General features: G+C 38.5%; 2 protein-coding genes across 4 annotated transcripts; one reads left to right on the top strand and one right to left on the bottom strand.

Moving 5' to 3' along the window:
* Window positions 1–15,700: 15,700 nt before the first annotated feature.
* On the bottom strand, window positions 15,701–16,585 carry LOC128251931 (uncharacterized). Of its 3 annotated transcripts, XM_052979210.1 has the most exons (4): window positions 16,389–16,569; window positions 16,310–16,327; window positions 16,107–16,253; window positions 15,701–16,056 (listed from the first exon to the last, which is right to left on the bottom strand). In XM_052979210.1, coding segments are annotated over exons 1-4 (369 nt in total). In that variant the 5' UTR covers window positions 16,391–16,569; the 3' UTR covers window positions 15,701–15,854. The 3 variants fall into 3 exon arrangements, with proteins under 3 accessions (XP_052835170.1, XP_052835169.1, XP_052835168.1); XM_052979209.1 differs by having other exon boundaries at window positions 15,701–16,050; window positions 16,107–16,327; window positions 16,389–16,585; XM_052979208.1 differs by having other exon boundaries at window positions 16,107–16,327; window positions 16,389–16,580.
* Window positions 16,586–17,593: 1,008 nt separating this feature from the next.
* On the top strand, window positions 17,594–20,343 carry LOC128251925 (RNA polymerase-associated protein LEO1). The gene is made up of 3 exons (XM_052979198.1): window positions 17,594–17,825; window positions 17,889–17,925; window positions 17,981–20,343. Exons 1-3 carry the CDS (start codon window positions 17,783–17,785, stop codon window positions 20,277–20,279), a joined length of 2,379 nt encoding a protein of 792 aa, XP_052835158.1. The 5' UTR covers window positions 17,594–17,782; the 3' UTR covers window positions 20,280–20,343.
* The last annotated feature ends 4,109 nt before the right edge of the window (window positions 20,344–24,452 follow it).

The raw sequence follows: 24,452 nt of genomic DNA, 5'->3' as shown, positions 1-24,452 counted from the left end.
TCCAAAAGCAATTTGTCAAGCAGTTGTGATTGGCAGCTAAAGCGAGGCAGTGAGCCACAAACTCACACAAAGAGCTGGCTACACAGACAGATACTCACACACAGACATCTAGGAAGAAAAGCCGGAAATTCGCAGCATATACAAAATAGTGACACATGAGTCGAAATGGCCAGCGGACTTGTCAGGAGTGAAGACAACCAGCTCGGTAAATTTGAGGGAAACTTCTGCCTCTGCCCCTGATATCTAAATTCTATTGATTTTGCTCCTAATGCAAAAGTTAGCGCAATCGAAGCGTACACAATCAATAATGCACAAATAGATTTAAGGCAATTGTTATTACCTTGCCTTTTCTTCCCAGCCAGAAAATTCAAGTTAATATTAATGCCATTTTGAATCTCTATCCTGTGTAATTGCCTTAATTGATGAAAATCATGGTAGAATTTGTAAAGTAAATTTGCTGATTTAATATATTACACTTGATTATGGAAATGTACCTTTGGCAAAGGGTTTTATAAATATATTTTCTGTATCGTATTGAAATTAAAATACAAAAACAGAATTTTACACTAGATATAAATAACGGAAAGTTTAATACCGTAAATTACCTACAAGGCACTACTAATACACGACCAAATATTTCGGCTTGACAGTGTTGTTATACATGGCGTACTGTGGCGTATTTGTTAATAAAAACTTATTAACGTAATGTAATTTAATTTAATAGTTTTACCAGAATCCGTAAATATGTTTTAAGGAGAAACATTCTTTCAAGGTATAGAAACTGGAATATATAAACAATTTTCAAAGCAATCTGTTTTTATGGCTGGCGATAAAAAAGTCAACCCAGATTTTTTTGGTTGTTATCCTGTATTATCACTTCATTTTTTGACAGTCTCAATGAACATCCGGCAACGCACCGGCACCAAAGAAAAGAATGGAGCTCTTGAGGTGCAAAGTTTGACCATAAAAATGTATGGGGTCAACCGAAAGTATCGAAAAGATAATTATAAAGTGTGTGCCATGATACTAAAACAGATATGGCCAGCTTGGTCACAGAGGAAATTGAAAATCTTTAGAGTGGAACACATTTCAAAAATTAATTTAAACTTTTCCCACATTTACTCATTAGCAGCAAGTTTTGGTCATATATATTTTAGAAGAGCGCCAACTTGCAGCTCAACAAGTTTGCCTGAGCGAGAGGGACGGCGCCAACGAGTGAGCGAGATGGAGGACAACTAATTTGCCTGTGATTTGTGTGGGAGGCAGCTACTTGCACACTTTCCCCAAGATTTATTCGAGTTGGCCAAAGTAACATAATTTGCAAATAACGGGAACGCGAACCCAAAACGCCATGGCGGCCGCCATTGTGCAATTGCAAAGTGGCAAAAGGGCAAAATTGCAAAATGGCGGCCAAGTTGAGCTCGAAAAAAGTTGCAAATGCAAAAGAGAAATGATTTAAAAACTTGCCTAGGTACGAGTGTTAGGCCTCAAGTCAACAATGACCCCGCCATCCACTCTTAGCGGAAGTTTGCCGTAAATAACTTTTTTCTTTTGCCACTTGGTGCGGGCCAGCAACAATGGCGCTCAGTTGCATTAGTTGCATAAACCAAGACCAGGCTTAGTCTTAACAAAAGTGTTGGCCAAAACCTTCTATTTTCCCTCTATTTCTCACCAGCTTTCTCTTCGCTTTTTCGGCTGCAAGGAGACCATAAATCACGCACGCGTTGCCTTTGGTGCTGGTCTGCACTTGTGTGAGATGGAGTACATTTTAAGCCGATTTCCGCTACATGGCCCAAAAATTCTTCTCGTATGTGTGTGTCATCAAAGGCATTGCGGTCATAAAGTTCACAATAACAAGGCAAACAAATAAACAGATATCGTGATCCTGTTGTCAATGTTTATGGGGTCAAAGTTTATAGTAAAGGAAGGCTGAAAGATATTGAAGAGTTCGGCTTTCAACAAAACATGGGCAGCGGTCGTGATGAACACATAATGAAATAGAGGTCAATAACTGAGTAAGTTTAATTTAAAGAACATTTTTACGGCCCTGTTATATTAAAGCAGAAATAAGTTCTAAAAATAAAGTCGAGATGATAAGATACCATTTTTCTAATAGTCTACAAACTAAAACAGCTGGTAGAGTTAAGTAATTCGAAACAATTTAGCATTAAGTTATGTTCTCTAGGCTTTTAAAATATAAAATAAAATTAGTTATATACTGTATTTAACTAATATAATAACCGCAGAGCCCCGAATCAAAAATACTTTGCATTTAGATCCCAATCTCTTTACGAATGATGGAAGTCAACTAAATATCACACATACGCCGCGTGGCCAAAGGTTTATGCCATTTCTTCGTCCGATAAACAAGTCTCAGACAGAGTTCAAATTGAAATGGAATCGCTATTTCATACATACAACTCCTTATCTTTCGAATGGGTTATAAAGAGCGGGAGGACAACAAAAATTTTAATAGAGCACTTAAATGTGTGCAAGAAATGTGAGCGTAAAAACCCAAAAACCACAACGTTTCGCAAAAAAAATGCCATAAAGCAAAATAAAACCACAGTCAAGTTGCGTGCATCATGGCTTAATCGGAGGGCGCAAAGGATGTCGGCTGCGGACTTAGACCCGGGCACAGCTCCAATTTAATTGCGTTCCAAATAGTGTAAATTGAATTTTTAACACCAAGTCACTCCTCTTTTCGGGCAGACATGCATAGTTACACGCATGTGAACACGGCGAGAGCAGGAGAGTTGGTTTCCCGGACTCCGCAACCCCAACTCTCAATTCCCAAGTTCCAACTCCGGAGTTTTGCCGAAGGCGGGGCTAAGCGGAAATTAACTTGTTTCACACGCAGCCAGTTAAAAAGCCACAGGAGCGACTTCGTCAGCAGCAGATTCAGATTCTGAATCAGAGCCACAGCCATTTCCATGGCCATTGACTCAACCCGGGGACAGAGTCTGGACGGGATTCCGTTCGCCAACTTGTTATGTGGCGTGTCGTCCGCCATGTTTTATGCCCGCTAGCCGGCAAAAAATTCACTATCTTGGGCCCCAGCACGTTTCGGGCCAGCATGTGACGGTCATGTCCGAGTGCGGATAAAAATTCAAAAGAAATTTCTGATTCGTGAACTGCAATAAGACTTACCCTGCTTTAAAAATTTCGAATAACATGGGAGGTGTTACAGAAATACCTATAGTTTGAAACTTTAAGCCACCTTTTAATAATAATTTTAAAGTGATTTCAGTGCACCTTCCAAATTTCGTTTTTGGTAATTTAATTTGTTTTCTTCTAATCTTTTTATTTTATCATATCTAATTATAAATTATAGTTTTCATCAAGAGTTAATACAATATATAACCTCGGATCGAAATTGTTAAACTCTCTGAAAGGGTGTTAGAAAATGAAACCGTTGATAAAAGGGTTCGTAGTGACCTCGCTTGACTACCCCATTTCCCAACCTGCTCCGCTCGCTTTGCGCAGACAAATGGGCTTTTAAATTGCTGCGTGTAGCCAGTTGTCTGTCTTAAATGTCTTGACTGTTTGGCTTTTCCTGCGTACCACTCAATCCTTTTCTGTGGAATCAACGCATTTACATGATGATTTGATATATGAATCGCTGCCACACAATCAATCAGGGTATTCATTGCCAAAGAGCCAAATCCCAAGTTCTGGAACTGCTTTAGAACGATAGAACTGTAATTGTCTTTGACAATTTAACAGACAACGTGGGGCTCTAGCTGCTTGGATGAGGTGTCAAAGCACTTACAAATTAAAGAAAGCTTCTGGTATAAAGGTAAGTAAGGATTGATTTATCTGTAATTCAATGGATGATGTGGAAACAGAAGAGAATGTTAAATGAAGACAGGAAAGAAACGTTTAGTTTTTATCATTTATGTAAACATATTAATATTTGCTCGTCCGAAGCTCAGAGAACACCCAAAAAAAATAGTATAAATATTAAAAATTGTTCACATTTTTAAAAATAAAAAGAATTATGTAAAAGTTCAATATTTGTATTCTTATAAAAAATGGTTAGAAATTTATAAAAAGTGTTGAAAATTCAATATTCTATATAACCAAAGACTTATTATAGACTTGTGTGGCCAATTAAATTTCCGAAATTAAACATATCCATTAAAATCTTTTGTTACAAATTGTATGCCAAATCCTTTTACTTGTAAATCCCGCCATAATTGCTGCCTGTTTGGTGGCTCATCAGAATTATATACCACAACCCGATTTTCGGCATACCCGAATGGCGACGTATAAATGCCGTAAACACATAATTATTCCAATTGTATCGCAAATCAGAGCACGGACAGCGGAGATTGTGACACACACACACATCATGTGGATGTGGGCAAAATTGCCGTCATCAAATTGGTTGTCAACGGAACCGCAAAACGTTGCACGATTCGCTGGCGGATCGGATAGGAAGGAAACCTAATGCCCGGACTGTTTCCGTTGGAGCGGCCCGAAGCACAATTCGCATTTCACAATCCGTCCGAGGACACGCAGCTCGCTTGATTAATTGCGCCCGGTAATGCGAGGCGGAGCGGTATGAGGAGGGGAGAAGTCCTGGGACCATGGGACCCCATGGCCCGGCCGAATAACTAATTCCGGTTGAATGAATTTGCCACTGGCTGGACTGGAAATCAATTGATCTGCTAGCCATTTTTATTTCATTTTTCTGGTGGGGGGGGGGGGGGGGGGGGTAATTTAATTTGAGGACCTTGTCCAAGCAAACGTGAAATGCCTGGGGCATTGGGCGTGTCGGTGGGGTGTGAGTTCCAACAAGTTAAGGCGTATTAATCGCTTTTCGGGGACCCAAGGACAGGCACTCATACTCGAAATTAAAGCAACCGAAAAGAACAAAATTGAATGCTCTGAAAAATGCCGGAAACCCAAGGCAATTTTTCTGTGTGTGGGCCTTCATGCCCCCATCCTCCTTCAGACTTTTCACATATATTCGTTCGCAGCAAGACTTTTATTGCATTTGCTGTTGTTGTTAATGGTCATTTATATGGCATTGTTATATCCAACAATTGCTTCATGCTCAGCGGTTGTAGAAATAAAATAAAAGGCTTTCCACCCACAGGAGCCAAAGGAAAACCAAAACCAATAAAAAATATAAATGGGGATGGCGTCGGTATAACCAACCTGCTATTAAAAAAGGATTTAAACCATAATTTCATTTTAATTTTGGTCGAATATAGAAATCAAAAAAAACTAAAACAATGTTTTGGGTGGAATGGAATGAATATCAACTCCAAAACACAAGCAATGATTTTTATTTAAAGTTTCATCAAGTTTTTGTAATTGCAAAATATTTTGAGAGAATATGTGGGCTGTTTGAGATGTTGATATTTATAGCTTTATTGAGGGTATTTGAATTTCTTTAAAGCTTAAAGTTTAAATAAAGTAAAATACATAACGAAATTAAATTTTTAAAACAATTTTTTTTACCAACTTTTGAACGGCTTTAAGTTGCTAATTATGAAATACACAGATATGTTACAGACCTCATTGTTACTTTCAGTTCTAACTTGTGTTTTCATGTATGTTTGTATCTCTATACGAGAACTCCCCATTTCGGAATATGCTTTTGTTATGAGGATTTTTATGCCTTTTGTTTTCTTTATTTAGGTTTTTACAGCTCTATTTCAATTTTGAAACATGAGCCCGTTGATGCTTCGGTAACAGAAAATGAGAACCAAAAATTTCAAAATCAAAAAATTTTTCCGTATTGCTAGAAGCATTAATCCCTAATAGTTCTGTTGACTTAAATTTCGTGGGATATCGCAAAAGCGTCCCTTTAAAAACGCTTCCAATAGTATTTAACAGGTAGATCAATTTATCAATTAGTGCTGTGACAAGAGCTCAAAAATAATGAATGATATTTCAGACAGTCATGACTCATGGAATAATGAAATAAAAATGTACATAACGACGTTAAACAATTCTGCGCCAACCAGAGCCCACCATCATCCAGCATTATGCAGACATCGCATTTTATGCCCATATGCAAATGTATTTATGCATTTTTAATATTGTTTTTGCAAATAAACTTTTTCATTGCTCTGAGAGCAAATTTGTCTACCCAATTGATCAAAAAGAAAAAATGGGAAAAGTTGGGGGAAAAACTTTTCTTTTATTTGCTCTGTAACGCATTTTCCGGTTGAACAAGGCAATCAATAGAAATGCATGACCGCGAGAAATTATTATAAAGAACAACAGCGGAATTATGGCTCCAGGGAAGGGAAATGGAGGGCAGGCTGCTGAAAAGCATATTACAAAAGCCAAAAAGTATCCGTCCTTTTCGGTCGACATATTAAAAACGCTTTTTGAAATTTCCACTTGACCAAACCAATTAAAATCATAAATTTTCAGCGCCCGTGGTGAAATTTCATTCAAATATAACAAGTCTTTGTGTACTCTTCCTATCTCTTTTTTACGATATTGCAATATATGCAGATAAATTCCGGGCAGCAGCTAGTGGGCGGTTGAGCAGCAGCCATGGATATATTTGTGTTTAATATTTTTCCGTTCTGTTGGGCTACAGAGAGCCTGGGGATATACAAAAGGCATTTTAAAATTTCACACAAGGCGCAAAAAAGTGTGCAAAAATTCAACAGCAAATATGACTTATAAACCTAGGCCTTATCTGTTCTGAGCTTTATATTATTTTATTATGTCTTAATCTAAGAGCTTGTCATTATTTGCTTACTGCTTAAGTACGCGTTGTTTTATTTTTTTTTTTAATTTTTATTCTACGAAAGTTATACTTTTAGTCAGTTGATAAAAAATATATTCCCATCGCTATTATTTTTAATTTTGTGGTAGCGTTAGATATCAATATGTTCCACTTTATATTACTTGCAAAAAAAAACCTTTTAAAATGAGTTAGCCGTCGTTGTTAAGGTTTGTTTTAAGATTAAGTTCTTATTCTTTAATTTTATATGGCATTTAGTTTTTGTTCTCTTTTATTTTGAAACTAGCAATACGGAACGATCCAAATAGTTGCATAAGTGTTTTGCCACAAAACTGTAACCCTTAACCTTTGAAGATTGCCCATTAACACTTGACTAACACTTTAATATCTATACATTTGTACAGAACTTCCCTTTTGAGCAGTCCACGCTATTTGGTCAATACAAATTGTAATAATTGTTTGGAAAATTGTAACTCTTAAAAATACATTAGTCTTTTTTTTCTCGGGAAGAAATAAAGGTCTCCGTGTGTGCGTTTGTGTTTGCTACTTCCGGCTTGACCTCTCACACAAACACAAATATATGGCGTATTGGTCGCCATATTGTTTTCGACATGTGCATGTTTTTGATGTCAAGTGGCCGTCTACTTGAAAACAATTTTCTCTCCATGTGTGTGTGCGAACTTGGACTTTTTTCTCGCTTCCGCCAACGCATTTCTGTTGTCGTCCTTTTGATTGTTCGAATTCAGCCCGTTTCGGTTTAAGCCTTAGTTCCAGCTCTCTTGCTGCCTGTTATTGTTGTTTTCGGCCCAATTGCGACCATGGCATCCATTTTGTTGACGTCGTTATCAATTAAGCGACACGTTGCGTAGTAGCCAGGCCACAGTTGGCGTCAATTGACTGAACGAAATGGGCAATGGGGCATGGGAGTGGCCCAGAAGTTGTTGAATTGTGCAGGGTCAATTGTACCGAGGACGGCACATAAAAACAAGTTTCACTTCTCTCCCATTGAGTTATTGTCCTTTAAATAGCTGTTGGTTTTGTTAAAGCGTTACCCTGCGATGCCTCAACTCGAAGTAGTTGATGAAAATCCCCAATCATAACTTATATAATGAGGATGAATGGTCCAACCCTTATATGCTTTCTAGGGTGGACCTAGAGCATGTCTTGATTGATTGGTTTTTCTCAGGCTTAAATAGGTCCTCCTTCAAGAGCCCCACAGGAGTTGTTTGCCAGTTAGTTAGAAGTGTATCACCAAGCACACGCACAATTATGCATGTCAAATTAAGTGTAACTACGCCCAAGTAATAGAATCTGCTGGGGGTAATAGAAGACAGGGAATGAACACTGCGGGCGGGCCATAAATCTTCAATGTGCTTGCCTGGAGAATCAGCGAGCGGTAACTAATGATGTTCATAATCGGAGTGGCATGTAAAAGGATAATGGCAAGAGGCTGATTAACAGGGAAGGCAGGACACAACTTCATTTAAGCTCTCGCAGCACACTTGTGGGCTTGTGCGAGTGAGCCGGAAGTGTCAGTAGTGGACGCCATTAATTTAGCGGAAATAAACAAACAAAATCAACGGGAAAACAGTAAACCGCAAACGGAGAAAGGGGGAGCAATCAGCAAGTGGGGGTATGGAGAATGAGGGGAAACAGGCTCAAATCTCAGTACTTGGCATGTGCTTGTGTTTGAACAGGATATGCTCGTGCTCCGCTTATAATTGGAGCGTAAAGTGAAGCTGTAAGAGATGTGTGCAGGGCCGTAAAAAAGGCCAGGAAGTGGCAACAGAACAGAAACCAAATCCGAAACAGAAAGAGGCAGCAGCGGAAAAGAACAGCAACACCAGCACTAGCACCAGCAAAGATACTTTTACAGCTTGGCCTCGCTACACACACTCAACAAAAGAGTTCTAGAGTCCCTCCCTATAAATAAAATACCCTCAGCGACTCTATTCCCATCTTTTTTCCTTCTTTTTCCGCGTAGAGTTAATTTATGACCTACAACAATACACATACAGAAACACAGATTGTTCCTCCACTTAAGTGTTATAGCCGAGAAGACTTTCCAATGCCATCCTGTGCCGAGTCATGAATTTTAAGTAACTGACTCTGGCTGCCTTTTGTATTTGGCCATTTCCGTTTGCATTCTTTTCACAATTAATGTAAAATTTAATTTGACTTGGCTTGAGCACACGTTGCGTGTGAAATGGGATCGACAAAGGGTTCTTAACGCAGCTGCCGTAATTAAAAGGCATTCATTCATGAGAGAAAAATTAAAAGCATTCAGAAAATTTGTTTGCAATTGAAAATATTTAACTAAGATAAATTTTTCACAAGAAATTCAGTACTTGAAAAAATTAATAAAATCTAATATAATATCATCTAATCTATAATCATTATAATTATTAATCAAATAAATTGCCATTTGGACCGTGAGCTTCATTCGATTTTTTGGTTTTTATTTAAAAGACAACATTATAAATACATTTCTGCTCACCTAACAATAACAGGCATGCTTCTGATTACTTATATATTTTTCAAATATTTGTTTTGATTCAATTGATTCAATTTCATTATTTTATTATGCAATGCAAACACTATTAGCTCTGTCCCGACATTTGTATTACATATTAACTGTAACCGAGCCAGTAACAAGTACAAATATATGCAGTAATGTTGCGGAGTCCGTTGAAATCCTGTCCCATATACACACACACTTAGAGTAAATTGAATGGGCAATTGTGGTTTTCTATTAAAAATGAGTGGGCTTCTCACGCAAAGTGCAGTGTGTATAGAAACTGGACAAACACATCGACCAACTTTGTTGCTGCGTGAGTGCTGGCTAGCAATTTTATGGCTTTGGCTATTATTTAAGCATTTTTTTTTTTTTGTGTTGTGTTTTCGTTTGTCTGTGTCTATAAATATTTATTACAATTTTGTTGGGGACCAGAAGATTGAATTGGAAAGGCTGCAGCAGGGCAGTTAGTTAGATGTGGACAGATATACACTTGCCATGGCAGCAAAGTTTGCTGGGACCTCACTCACCCGATTCACAACAGACTTCCCATTCAATTAGGCACACATAACTCAGAGTACACCAAACCCACATCAGCGCACCAAATTGCTGATTCAATTGCGAATGCGGGTCAACATTTTTTGGGGTAACGAACGGTCGGACCCAAGATTTCCATTCAGATGCGAGCCACAAAACTTTGTACAATTCCTTGGGTAAATAAATTAGAGTCCAACGGTAGCCGGGGAAAATCATTTTTAATTATTTGCAAATAAAAGGCGTCCGAACTCTTGCAATTAAGAACCGAAAAGTACGCACCGAAAAATGAGCAAATCATAATGAATAAATGTCGCACCGGAAGTGAGCGGAAGTCTGGCCAAGAGTATTCCATCCCTGACCGCCATTACATTTCCGCCCAAGTAATGGGGATTATCGTGAAGGGTTGACGCGGGGTTATTGCTAATGGGAAACGCTGCTTGGCATAATAAACTGTTGGTTTCTTTCGTTTCGGAACTTTTGTTGTTGCGTTCAAAGCGTGTTGACTTTGTTAATAAGTTTCGTAATAAGTTGCCGGGCAGGGCCAAAGGATGTCCATGGATATAAAGCAACCGCAAGGACATAAATAACCCAAGAAAGCGGCTAAAAAAGTGTGGTACAAATGGAATTTAAGGAGCCTGATTAGTGGGGTTAAAGAGAATACTCTAGAAAAGAAGTACATTTGTTTTAGAATCTCTTGATTTTTAAATGACCCAAATTAAAAAGTCCAGAGCTCTGGTCAGAGAATTAACGGTTGTCCCCTAGCGAACACAAGGCATACAAGATTAATTAAAAAAGTAAACTTTATAGAAAACGTAGTATCCTTTTAACTATCTAGCAAATGCTCTTCATAAATTCGCACGTTTTTTAGCAGCTATAAGAGGAAATATCATTCAACTGTCGCCAAGCCGCAAAACCTCCATCCGAAGGCAAAGTTCTAGGCTAGACACAAAAGCAGGAGAATGAGGAGTGCGGCAAAAAGTATGATTAATTTACGCGTCCATTGGTCCATCCGTTCTCCTTTCTAGGGGCTACCGCCTTCAATGGGACTCGGGCTCATTGTTTGCGCAGATTTACAAAAGCAGCCGAAACTTAATTTGATTAACTTTGAGTAGGTTCTTTTTTTTGTCGCCTTTGTCTTCCCGGCTTCGGTTCATCAGCAGATGAGATGCGAGCGGCAAAACGAGGATAGAGGAGAATTGGAGTGATGTGATGGTGGAGTGTCGGCGGGCAAAAGGACAAAGGATGGGGCGAGCACCAACGTTGACGTTGATAATGATGTGGCCAGCCATCATCAGCGCTCGTCCGTTGGCCATAAAAAGTTACAGACTTTTAAGTGTCCTGCGTTGGCATTTTATTTTAGTTTATTGGTTGGCAATGTCAAATGAGAATGCCAGCTGAGAGATGAGGTGAGCGTGTTCATGGCTTGGGCGTTCTACATAGATGGGTGCTCGTAAATCGGAATTAGTGCCTTTAAATGACGTCCACGGCATTGCACAGACAATGAATACGAATCGCGCGGCGAAGGCAAATTGAATGCCAATTTTATTTGAACTTAATTAAATGGCTCAAACTTTTTACAAGACAAAAAAAAATTGTAAAATAAAGTTTCCTGCAGCTGATGTCGTAATAATTACCCTAGATTGTAACAGCATGGTCACATTCACTTAGAAGAAAGAACGAACGTTAGAAAGTTAAAATATATATAATATAATATAATTATGCTTTAAGGTACAATTTTTTAGATTGAAAATAATACTTTTTACACATTGTTTACTCAAGTCGCTTGGGTGGTTGAAAAATGTATAGGAAGACCCGTTATTGCTTTTAAGATCAGAGAACGCCATTTGATTTAACAAATCCTTTAAAAATATATCAATTTAGTGCCAAGATAATGTGTTCAAGGATTATGTGTAATCTAAAACCAACTTTAAATCAGCAGTTTAGTTTAGCCTATTAAGTTTTCCCTTTTGCACTCGGTGTGTATATTTTATTCATTCAATATTGAACTTTTCATAACTTAATTAAGCAACAACCAAACTGGAATTGCCTTCATATATGCATTAGTTGCCGTTGCTGAAACCCAGGCTTAAACTTTGCTCAGTCTGTGAGGTCTAATGTCTTTGCTTTGGCAATTTGGCTGAGGGCGTTTTGCTGTTTTGTTGTCCTGGGCTGCGATCCTTTCTATTTCCCAACTGCTGCTGCTTTTGCTGTTCTCGGTAATGTTTGTTTTCATTAACATTATTGTTGCTATTGTTGTTCGGCCAGCAAGAACAGCAACAACAACAAACATTGACGCAACTACACTTCAATGCATTTTGTGCAATAGCTACAACAACATCGCCAGCAACAACAATAAGAATGGAAACAACTCCAAAGCCCCCAAAGGTATAATTTCAATTTCAACACTTTACAAACACGCCACAGTTGCGTCATTAACTGGGAAGTTTGCATGCGCGTCTCGTCTACAATTTTCAGTCTGTACACTGAAATGATTAACTGCAGCTGAGGTGCATTATAAGTAAATTTAATTTGTTTGTTATCTAGCTTTGCCATGCAAACGATTTTTCAGTTTTGTAAAATTTTAAAATTTAATATATATAAAGGCGTTTTGGATAAAGTGCCATTCAGGTTTTCTTTAGAAAAAATTTAAAAGAATGTTAACAAAATTGTTCAAAATTCAAAAAAACACAACAACTTGCATATAAAAAGGGATTTGAGAAGTTAAGAAGCGGTGCTCTAAATAATAAAAATTAATATTGCTTTAAAAATTTTTTACACATTAAAATATTTCTTTTTGTGTTTTCGGTTTTATGTTTTACCTTTGAAATTAGTTTGGTGTTTTCCAAAAATCAAAAATGAATTCGTTGAGTGTATTTGTGTATTCATGTCTGTATTGCTGCGTCGTACTAAGTGCGCTGGGCGACGGAAATGGCCGAAAGCAACAACGGCGACAGCACCGTCGGAGATGAGTTCAACGCAGCGTCAGGTGCAGCGGCAACAGCAGCAACAGCAGCAACAGCAACTGCAGCAGCAACAGCAACAACTAGTATCAGAGGCAATAGCAGCAAGAACAACAAGTTAAGGGTTTTTTTTTCCCGTAGTTGCAGTTGTTTCACAAAACTTTATTGTAGCATGTTTGTTGCTTTGCACCATTGCCGTTGTTGGTGTTGCTGTCGCCACTGTTGTCGCGGCTGGTGGTGCAATGCTTCAAGCCATACATAAAATCATTTGTGCCACCCCGCCCTCGAGCATTGACTAATGCTGACACCCCGGCAACATGAAAACCCAGCAGCAACATCGTCAGCAACGTGGCGAACATTACAACTGTTGTGGACCATTAAGTTGACGTTTTTCCGTTGCATTTGCTTTTGACATTCGTCCCTATGCCATCGAGATGTTTTCCCGACTGTCTGTCGAGGGCGTTGATAGCCATCTAACTGGGCGAGCAGCCGCCAAGCAAAGTGGAAAAAGGCCACAGTTCCGCTTGGTTATCTACGTCCACCTTCAAGGTGGGTGGGCGGTAAAGTGGAGACGGGAAGAAGCCCTCAGTGCACATCAAATCGATTTCTGTGTTGGCCTCGGGATGCAGGAGGAGAATCAATTTCATTCCCAATGGAATAATCTAATTTTTATTACCGCCGCATAGCAATTCGTCACTTGCTTATTCCTTTACATACACAACCACAGATAAGGTTAAAAACATAGCGGTGGCTTGACAGCAAATATAATAGGCTTAACCTTGGTTATAAATGATCTTCCCCAAAAAAAGAATAATAATGTTTATAAAACTTTTTTATAAACAGACAGCAACAACAAACAAAATAACCAAAGCAAATCGTTACAATATAAAAGCCAATTTACAATTTGATATGCAAATTTCTGAAGCTTTTTCAAGCAATAAATAAAGAATGTATCCGATTAAAATACGTTTACATTTTTTTAATATCTTGTACATAAGAAATTGCACCTGTTTTTGAAATGCTGTTTTTTGTGTGTTACTTTTGTTGAAAACTTTTAAACTAGGAAAGCATTTTCATTTTTCGATTGGCGGTGCTATTGTTTTAACCACATCTGTGCACACATAACTTTTATCTTGTATTCCACCATTTCTCATCTACTAAATGCTGCCGGATGCACAAGCTGCAAAAACAACGGCAAACAGGATTGCACATTTCTTTTATGCAGTAATCATTTGCGGCACTTTATTGAATTCCGAGCGGTAGCGGCAACCGAAAGCAGCCCGCACAACAGGCCCCGCCTACTTCCGCCCTCCACCGGCAGGTGTTGGCTTTCCGCCCCAGCTCCCACCCCCTTGATGGCCTTTGCTTGGCATTTTTCCGCTTCGATTTTTTTTTCTTGATATTCCTTCCTACACAACACATGCAAGCTTTGGCTTCTTGCTTTTGCTTCGTGCTGTTTGCTTTGCTTTGCCCGGCCAAAAAAATGCAGGAGAACGTTGCATACTTAAAGACGAAAGTCAACCGCAAAATGAATTCCGCCATCGACATCCGCCATCTTGAAGGAGCTAGTGTGCCCAAGTTGGCTTTTTTTCGGAAACTAGCAAATTTAAAAATTTGTCGAGTTTTTAAAGTTTTTTTTTTGTTGTAAAAATAGGCGTAATTATGATGTATGTAACTAATTTGAAATTGGTTTACTGTCCCAAACTGTTACCTGCTGAAAATGTTAAACAGCTGTTTTAAATTTGTAAACTGCAATAGCGTTTTATAATCTAAGTTTTGATTGAATTGCCTATGTAAAGCTAAAACAACGAATTATTGGATTGACGCACAAGCAAAACTGTTAATATATCATGTTTGCTGAAATGCAGAAATTCCAGATAGTTGAATTTGTATGGAACAGCTGACGAACAGCTGACCGAATTCAGTCTTTTGGAAAAATTCGAAAATATAAGTTTCGTTTATAAAAATTACATTATTATTTTCTTATAATAAAACAGTGAGGTTCACAATTCACACAATTTAAGATCTTACGTTATGTTTACTTAGTTTAAATATCATTTCGCTGGATGCATTTTTTCGAGCTAAAAATATTACAGCACTGCGTGTGTTAACACTCGGGGAGCGGTAATCTTGGGCAATCTTAATGCGGATATATTAAACTTATTTTTACAGCATTTCTTTCTTTATTTTCATATACTGTGTATTACTTGTGCCCGCGCCCTGGTGCCTTCCACATCCTGCCGGTTCCTCAGATTTGGAAAGCGCGATAAACTAAATGCCTGGCAGCCCCTCCCACCAGGCGCTTTTCAACACTGGCAGACAGACAGTAAGTGGTGCAGTTGTGTGTGGGTGGTTGCGCTTGCCTCTTGCCACTTCCGCTGGCGGTCTATAAGAAAACACTTCGCTTTGGGGATAAAACTTTTCTGATGATTTCCATTTATTTTTTTTTTTTCGGTTTTTCTTTCTTAGTTATTTTAGTTTTATTGCTCGGCATTTTATTGCACAAATTTTAATATTTATTTTTACTGTTGGTTTATTTTGCACTATGCCTGGAAGGCTAAGCCAGTGTGTGAGTTGAAGTGTGTTTGTGTTGGCTTTACCCCCACATACACACATGTCCTAAAGCGGGATGCTTTGTTTGCTGTCTGCTCGCGTTTAGTTAACGTTTTTCTATTGCAGCTCCATTTTAATGTTTAACAAACTTGAATGCCGCAGTTGAGAGCTCCAAACAAACAGAAAGAAAATACAAACGATTCCAGCTCTATTTCACTTTTGCTCACTCTTTGTTTTTCTTTTGTTTTGTCCGAAAACTTTTGTGGAAATTATTTTAAACTGTTATAAGGTTTTTTCTGCACTATTTTCCTTTTTCTGCTTGTGCTATTATCAAATTTAGCAGAAAATACCAGATTTTTTTTTTTTGGATCCAATGAGAACTTTTGCCACTCGGAATTAAATAATAATTTGAAGACATACTTGTTTATGTTTTATTCTTAGTTCAGGGATTCACCGCCGAATTGTAATACAAAATAATCTTTTCGTTACAGATATGCACACTGTTCATCTATGAAAACTAACAAACTAGCGAAGGGGAACGCTTAACTGGACTTAGCCAAAAATTTGTGTTTTAAAGCCAGGGAAATCGTGGTCCAGGTGGAAGTGGATACATATAATTCATATGCTGATACTGTTCAGAGTGGTAATACTTTTCACGCTGATCTTGGATACCTGGCCGGGCATGTCTCTCAGGAATTGCGGGCTTGAAGTTTATGAAACTTGACAAATGGCTATATTGGTCACCAAAGCCACCATTTGATGCGGGCCTGATCCTTTGAAAATTTAATAAGATAAAAAGAAAAACTTATATTTGAATACCTACTGGGCTCCATATCGAGGATTAAATTTAAGATTTCTCTCATCAATTGGTGGTGGATTCCCATTAAGCCGGAACGGGTTGACCTCCATCATACTCGGTGGCGGATCAGCTGGTGTGGTGTGCACGTTAATAGGACGATCATGTGGAGGACTAACGGTCAAAGCCATTATCATATTGCTAAAATTATCATTTCCGTAAAGTTTTACAAACTGCTCAATGCTTTCCTGGTAAATTAAATAAAACTCGTTTGAATTGATAGGCTACTTTTTATTACTGTAATCTTACATCCGGACAAAAAATTCCGGGAAGCCGAACGCCGCTGTGTGCCATAATTTAATTTAAAAATTAATTTGAAAATAAAAACTTTGTTAATTTTGATATTTTAAAAGCAGAAATTTGGAGCGGAACTGGCTTGTTGCCATGGAGACGGATGATTTTGAGTAAATAAAATTGAATTCATTTTTGACGCAATTCACTTGGCTAAATACATTTTAAAATGCTTATAAAGTTGTATTTGCGTACGGTACACCCAAAGAAAAGGCATACTTTAAAATTAAATTAAGTTTTCGTTCGCATTTTAAAGTTGTACTCCGATCAATTAATTAAATTTAATTCTCTCATATATATCACCTTAATTTAAAACCATTCTGGTGACCTTTAGGTGCTTCGGGCCAAGCAAAGCGTTAAGCAGTTGACAGGCAATTATTGCACCCATATATGGCCATCAACTACTCGGCACATTCGTTTAATTCTCCGTTTATTAATTTACGCTGAAAATCCTTAACGACGGGTTCATGTTATTACGGCTGCCACGGTAACCTCATTACAGGCGACTTATTGTAAATAATTATTTGCGGCTTACAAGCATTTTTTGTGCCCTTAGCGTATGCGGAATTTATGAATAAATCATTTGATCCGCATTCGCCAGGGGCTGTCCTGCTTTCGAGTTGATGACCTCTTCGCCGGATAATATCCAATATGCGTTTCCGTGGCGCCGCCGATTCGCAGGGCAGGTGCTTGCTGTTGAGTTTTAATTAATCGAGAACTCATAAAAATATTAAAATGGAAAAACGCACAGAGCTTATGCCAATATGGAAAAGGGCCGGGCCATATCGTCAAGAGTCGATGACGAGTGGGAAATGGCGATGCATGTTTTATTGCCCTGGCATGTAAAATGAGCATGAGTGGAACGAGTGGCATGAGCGGGCCAAAGGCACAAAGGTCCTTGCTGTCTGCAAAATATTAAATGAATAAGGGATTTTATTTTTTGCTTTTTTAATTGGAGGAAATTATGGCATATGGCATGGCTCGAATTCTTCATTCTAGTAAAAACCATCATGTAATTATGAGTATTTTCATAATTTATCCAGAGTTGAGTAATTAATATCCTGTTTTTAACTAAATTAAAATAAAAGCCTTTTACAACAACTATTCTGTCTGTTTATATAAATAACACATTTTATGTTTATCTGTTTTTATTGGTAGATACCAACACATAAAAGTAATTTTAAACACCTAACGTGTTTAACAACACTTATTGATAAAATTAAAGGTGGCAACTCTGCCTATTATCGATTGTATCTGCTGTCATCGGGAAACATACATTCTTTTGTGAAAAAGTTTCCGTTGCCGTAGTTTTTTTTTTACTATTTTACCACATCTACGTGGGAAGCTCACTTATGGTTGATCCAGATGCACAGCGTTATCGCTTAAGTCTGCGTGGTTCGTATAAATAAAAAGTGTCGTTGTCAGCAAGTTACTTTTACCTCTTTTTTTTTGTGTTAGGCTTGAATGAGGAAAATTCGAGAATCTTCGATAATGGGTGAGTTGTGGCTATGTCAATTTGCAGGCTTTAGTAAGACCAATTAATTTTCTAGGTGCTCAAGGAAAGAGTCGTCCCCCAGCGGTGATGAACTAGGGAACCCAACTAACCGTAAGCTGCATAAGAGCCGTTCCCGTACCCGGCGACCAACATCAAACGGTGCTGTGGGGAACACAGGTCAAAAGCCCCTTAAAGAGCTGCCGGATGGGGCACGGTCCTCCACCTCTTCGGGTTCCGGTTCCGGTTCTGGTTCCAGTTCAGACTCCAGATCTGGCTCCAGCTCAAGGTCCAGTTCTGGCTCCAGTTCTGGCTCCAGATCTGGCTCCAGCTCAAGCCCCAGCTTTAGCCCCGAGGTGAAATCCCCCCAACACTCTCCAAAAGATGTTGAGCACTCTGCAAGCTTGATCGTTAAAACGGAACCAAATGATGAACGCGTGGATGGGGACGAAATATTGCCCTCAAAACAAGCTGATTCAGTCTCGATGTCCTCTTCTAGTGACTCCATAACAATCTTATCCGAGATAGGAAACATTTCACCAATAGAAGTCGTGGGTAGCTCAGAGGAAGAACTGGAAGGAATCGAGAAAAATCGCTACAAATCAAGTGGCAGTGTATATTCATCACGCTCCATGAAAGACTCGCCAATATCGAACTTAAAGGACAAGTCATTTCCTGATAGCCACGGAATAAAAGAAGAACCGAATGGAGATTATAATGACAAGATTATAATGCCCAGAGTATTTCCTCCAATTCCCAGTTCAAGTGGGAGTGTACCCTCATCACTCTCCATGAAACCTACCGAAATATCGAACTCCAAGGACCAGTCATTTCCTGATAGTCAAAGCTTAGAAGAAGAACCGAAAGGAGATAATAATGACAAGGAAAAAATACCAATTTCTCCAGTTTCTAGTTCAAATGGCAATGTATTATCGTTGCTCTCCAGGACATCGCCAGACATTCCAAGTCCATGCTCAGGAGATGAACCGACCGAATTTATAGGCAAGATGAAATTACTGCAAGACCAATCAGATTCTTTTGACAGTCTTCATATAAATTCCGATCAGCAGTCAAGAGAAACAATTAATTTGAAAAGACTTCGCAATGAATCGCCTGAGATGGAGATTTCCTTTAGCAGCGAGGAAGAAACTGGCCAACCCAAAGAAAATTTGGAAAAACTTCGCAATGAATCGCCTGAGATGGAGATTTCCTTTAGCAGCGAGGAAGAAACTGGCCAGCCCAAAGAAAATTTGGAAAAACTTCGCAATGAATCGCCTGAGATGGAGATTTCCTTTAGCAGCGAGGATGAAACTGGCCAACCCAAAGAAAATTTGGAAAAACTTCGCAATGAATCGCCTGAGATGGAGATTTCCTTTAGCAGCGAGGATGAAACGGGCCAACCCAAAGAAAATTCAATTGATGATAAGTACCGGAAAATCTTTGGAGACAAGTTGACGGGCAAATTCAAGATGTCCGTACCAGCTGATAGTAGTGGACTTCTTGGAGGTCCGTCTCATTTCTTAAGGGTACCTCATTTTATACCACTGGAATCCGCAGCCTACAAAGCTCAGCTGTTTGAGAACCGCATGACGGCAGAAGATCTGAAGGACGAGCAGTCTCGCGGGGACTTCATTAACCGGCTCAAGACAACAATGAGATGGCGGGAGAACCAATACAAGGTGATGGAGTCGAATTCGAGGCTGGTTCGCTGGTCCGACGGCAGCGAGACCTTCCATGTGGGCGCCGAGGTCTTCGATGTGATGCACCATCCGGTGACCGATGACCTAAGCCACTTGTATGTGCGCCAAGAGACATGCTACCAAGGCCAGGGATTGATCAAGGACAAGATGACGCTGCGCCCCAAACTGGACTCTAAATTCGGACAGAGTCACGTCCAAGGCATGCGCAATCGCGCGATGAATAAGCCGCAAACAGGCTGTGTCAAGGTGGTAATGGACATGGGCGTTGATCCCGTGCAGGATCGTGAGCAGCGGGTCAAGGAGGAGCTGGCCCAACTTCGAAAAGAGGAGCGAGAGAAAAGTCGCGAGATGACTCGCAATAGGCCACGTGGTCGGGAGTTTGGTGCCAAAGCAAAGGACACCCAAGGCATACTTAGCAACCGCAATACGGCCACAAAGCCAGCGGAGATCGATGGGCAGGATAGTGATGGGGATGAAGATGTAGATGACTCAAACAAAGAGGATTCAAGTGAGAATGAGGCCGACGGGGAAATGTCCGATGAACCCAGATGGAGCACTTCCAAGGCCAAGGAATCGGATTCCGACGAGGGTCCCAAGATTAGATGTGTTAAGCGCAAAACCAAGCAGTTGTTCTATTCCGACTCTGACTCCGATTAGTTATCCGCTGTACTCGAAAGCGTAATAAATAAATGCGTTATTCACTGATAATTAGTTAACAATTTCCCTAACCACTCCGCTGGGCGAACAGCCATTGCTGTAATTAGTGGGCGTGGCACATATTAGAAGCCATTGCTTAAGGTCACGATGGGGTCGTGATGGCAGCGAGGAGCACTCTAAACCGAGTGCCATTGTCCGACTGCCAAACTGGCCGGCATTCCAACGCCCAAAGCAATTAGTGGGTAGGTGCACTAGAGTGTTGCCTGGTGTTTTTGGGAAATTGGGCTACTGGGTGACTATTGTGTAGGTGGTTCTGTAAGTGGGTGGTTTGGGCTCTGCTCTCTGATTACAAACTTATGGTTCTCAAGACCTAAAGTGCAGTCTGTACCAGACATATTCGAAAACTATGTAACAGTGAAGTTTAAATTAAGTAGCAAATTGTTTTCGATTAACTTCTGGTATTTTTGCCTATTTTTGCGTACCATGGCACTTGAAAATGCGTAAAATTGTTGCCATTGATGCCTGACTTCAAACTTATTTTATAATAATAAGGAAAAAAGGAAAGGAAAAAAGGAAATGGATCGCAATAGTTTATGGATTTCATCAAACCATTTTTAAAACAATTTGTCCATGCTCTGCTGTAGAAAAATAAAAAAATCATTTCACAAAATTATAAAAAAAAAAAATTGTTTTATGAACATTCTTTTCAGATTTTTAATTATATTTAAATACAAATGGAATAAAAAATCTGTACAACGTTTTCGAGAAATTGTATCAGTAAAGTAATTGGTTTTCCTTTTGTTATTTTAACCTTATTAACGCAATTTTCCTTCTCTTTTAAGTTAATACCAGCCTGACCGGCTTCTGATCTTAAATCTATTTTAATTAATAATAAGCCCGACACTATTGATTATGGTGAGCATTCAATCATTATTTGAAGGGATGGTGTTACTTGTATTTGCTCACTTAACCGGTGAAATTGGATCAGAAGCTTCTGGAGCTTAAGAGCTTTCTTGCCAAAGGGAGCATTGTGTTTCATGCTTCGAAGGCATATAAGCTCATTACAATGCTCTTACTTTGTTGTTGCCCTTGCCGAAGCAGTGCATTCGAATGTAACTGAGATACGCCTTAAAATGCTATGGGCCATAAACTAAACTGTCACGGATTTTGGGGACGGGTGGAGAAATGAGCAGCCACACGACACGCCTGTAGGCCAAATATGTTGCACACATATTTGTCGACAAGTTGGCAAACTGTGCGGGCGAAAGGTGGCAAGTGGGCGGTGGCATGTCAGCCTTTGTGCTAATGCAATTCAGTTCCTCCTGCAGCAAATGAACCTTGATTATGTGTTTATTAGACACCAATTTTCGCCTACTGCAATGTTGCGATGTGGCCTCTTCTCCGGCGGCTGCTTTTCATTTAAGCTGGCTGGCGTATTTAAATTGCACGCCATTGTCATAAGCATCAGCTTGTCGGTTTACCTGCATTTATGCAGGTGCATTTTTGTTTTCTAAAAAGCAATAACTTCGATAGGGCTGATTAAAGAATAGAAACTTGAGATGTGCACCTATGTGCTCTATCGATTTGTTTCGAGACATGAAGTTAAGTGTCCGACTTTTGTCGATATGCAATGGCTTAACACATTTTCAATGGTTTTCAAAATGAACATAAATTGATGGCAATGATTTATTGAACTAAGGGAATAATTTGCCATTGAGTAAAACACATTGAATTTAAATATCCTTGACTTGTAGTAATAAATATATTAGCTGTCGTAAGGAGCGTTATACACCTAGTTAATTGAAAAACGTTTAAATGTATTTTAAATCATTTAGTCTTGGTAAACAAAATAATAACTACCACACTAAAAATTAATTAACTCAATGGTTAAGCTTTAAGTATTATAATCTAATAAAATTATAAGCAACAAACTTTTTACGATCGACCCATGTCCATTTCAAATTTCTAACTATGTCTGATGAACCAGGAGGACCACTTACAACCGTTAACTAGATACACTCATTAACCCGAAAGTCTTGGCTTTATAGCCATTATACATATGCAGGAAGGTAATACTTGTTGGCCAAAGCAAACACAATTACGCTAACGCACTCAAATTTATTTACAGGACATAAAGTAGACACTCGTTTTCGCACACACACACTCAAGGACATGCCGTTGAACAACCGTATCCTGTTAGTTTACATACCTCAAAGGCATTAATTATTTATGAAGAGACAGGCTGAAATAGAAGACACTGCGAGGGAGAAAGAGTCGAAGATAGGCCGACGAGAGCGAGAAAGGAATGTAATAAAATTACAGGCAAATGCTGTAAACACGAAAGGTTTTGAAATTCAAGCAAGTGAAAGCGGTATTAAGTTTGCTGGCCGTGACAACTGGCAAGCTGGCTAACTGGCCAACAGTAATTAAAGGCTATAATAAAGCTAACGTTTCTCGAGAAAACAGATGGAGGGACAAGGAGACTGTAGGCACATGTCAGTTGTCAACGCAGCAATTTGACAGGACCCGCACAGAAATGGCCAGATATATCCATTTCCACAAAGACAAGAATGGTGAAACCACAAAAACGAAGCCAAATGCTGACCGAGACAAACCATTAGAGCAGGAAAACTATAAAACAGTGCGAGACAGAAATATTAATAACATTGTATTTGATACATATAATGCAAGTCAAAAAAATAAACAAGAATTTAAAAAAAAAATTGAGCCTAGCCAATTCTTAATATAAAATTAATAATAACAAATTGTAAAAATGTTTTAAAAGAATGTTGTTTTATTGGTTTTTAAAGCAACATTACGAGCTTTTAAAATAAAACAAATAAATTGTTCAAGCATTAGAGGAATCATCGTTTTCAATACAAAGTAAATAAAGATGTTCAGTTACAATTAAACAAAAAAGAAAGAAAGTACACTTATATTTTTATATACATTTCCTAACAGTAAAAAGTATATTTACCATTTATTTAATTTATTAAGATAAATAAAAAATAAACAAAAATAATTTAAATAATAAGGTTAAGTTTTATTAATCTGAATGATTATGTAAAATATAGTAAATGTTTTGACTTTAGTGTGTTGTTTATATAAATCCAAGTTTGCTTGCGGAACTCGATTAATTTTCAAAGAAATATTTTATTTTGAAGAATCTTCAATAATGTTTTCCTAATTCAGACCTTATCAGGCGCATTGTACTTACCTGTTATTATGTCACACCTCTGAAACTTGACTTGTATTTTCTAGTATTTTGGCTTTGTGTCTTGTGGCTTGCATTATAAAATTAGTGGCATACTCCAACGTGGCAAATAGAGAGCGGGTGGGAAGGGCGTAGGCTCTTTGATCCCCTGGGCGACTTCAAACCATTTCAGTGCCACTGTCCCTTGCTGTTTATGACAGTTGCTGAAATTTCAGAGTATCCTGTTAACCATAGCCAATTATGTCAAAAAGTCTCAATGCGTATGTGCTCGTTTATTAAGCTAATATTTGCCTAAATCAATGAACGCTTAGGCAGCGGAACTATTCCATTTAATTTTATTATATTTTACAGGCGAGATGGTTTTAATGGCATTACCATGCAAATGTTTGCAGACAGAGAAGAGCCTTTAAACCGAATGTGTACGTGTTTTAGGGTCATTAGTTGAATATGTATTAATGTTCATAAATAACTCTACACTTAATGTGAAACAGGCGGACTAGCCACCTCACAAACACTCGAACACAAACACCCGCAATGCATTTAAGCGTTTTTCGTTGATCACATTAAAGCCGTATTCATTGAATAAATAATTCACATAAACATGCATAACTGTAAATTGCAAATCTGCTTGATTCGACTAATTGCTGAAATAGATAGCAATCACTGATAGTTTTGCAGTTTGTTTTAAAAAATAATTAAATAGTTCTGTTAGTTTTGGGTTACATGTTTTAGAAAAATATCCAAATTGAGAAACGTTTTTTGAATAAATTAATGCAATCTCATTATTTGTTTAAAATGTTCTGTGTAAATGTTTTTTAAGAGAAAAACATACTTTTTGAAAGTGAAACTCTATGGAGCTCATAAATCATCTGATGCTTGAGAACTGCAATCTCAATCTACACCTAAATCAGCACACTTCTACCACATATATACATTATAATAAAAATGTATAATTCATG

Source organism: Drosophila gunungcola, chromosome 3R (assembly GCF_025200985.1).
Source record: "Drosophila gunungcola strain Sukarami chromosome 3R, Dgunungcola_SK_2, whole genome shotgun sequence".
Lineage (NCBI taxonomy): Eukaryota > Metazoa > Arthropoda > Insecta > Diptera > Drosophilidae > Drosophila > Drosophila gunungcola.
This window is presented reverse-complemented; position numbering and strand designations above follow the sequence as displayed.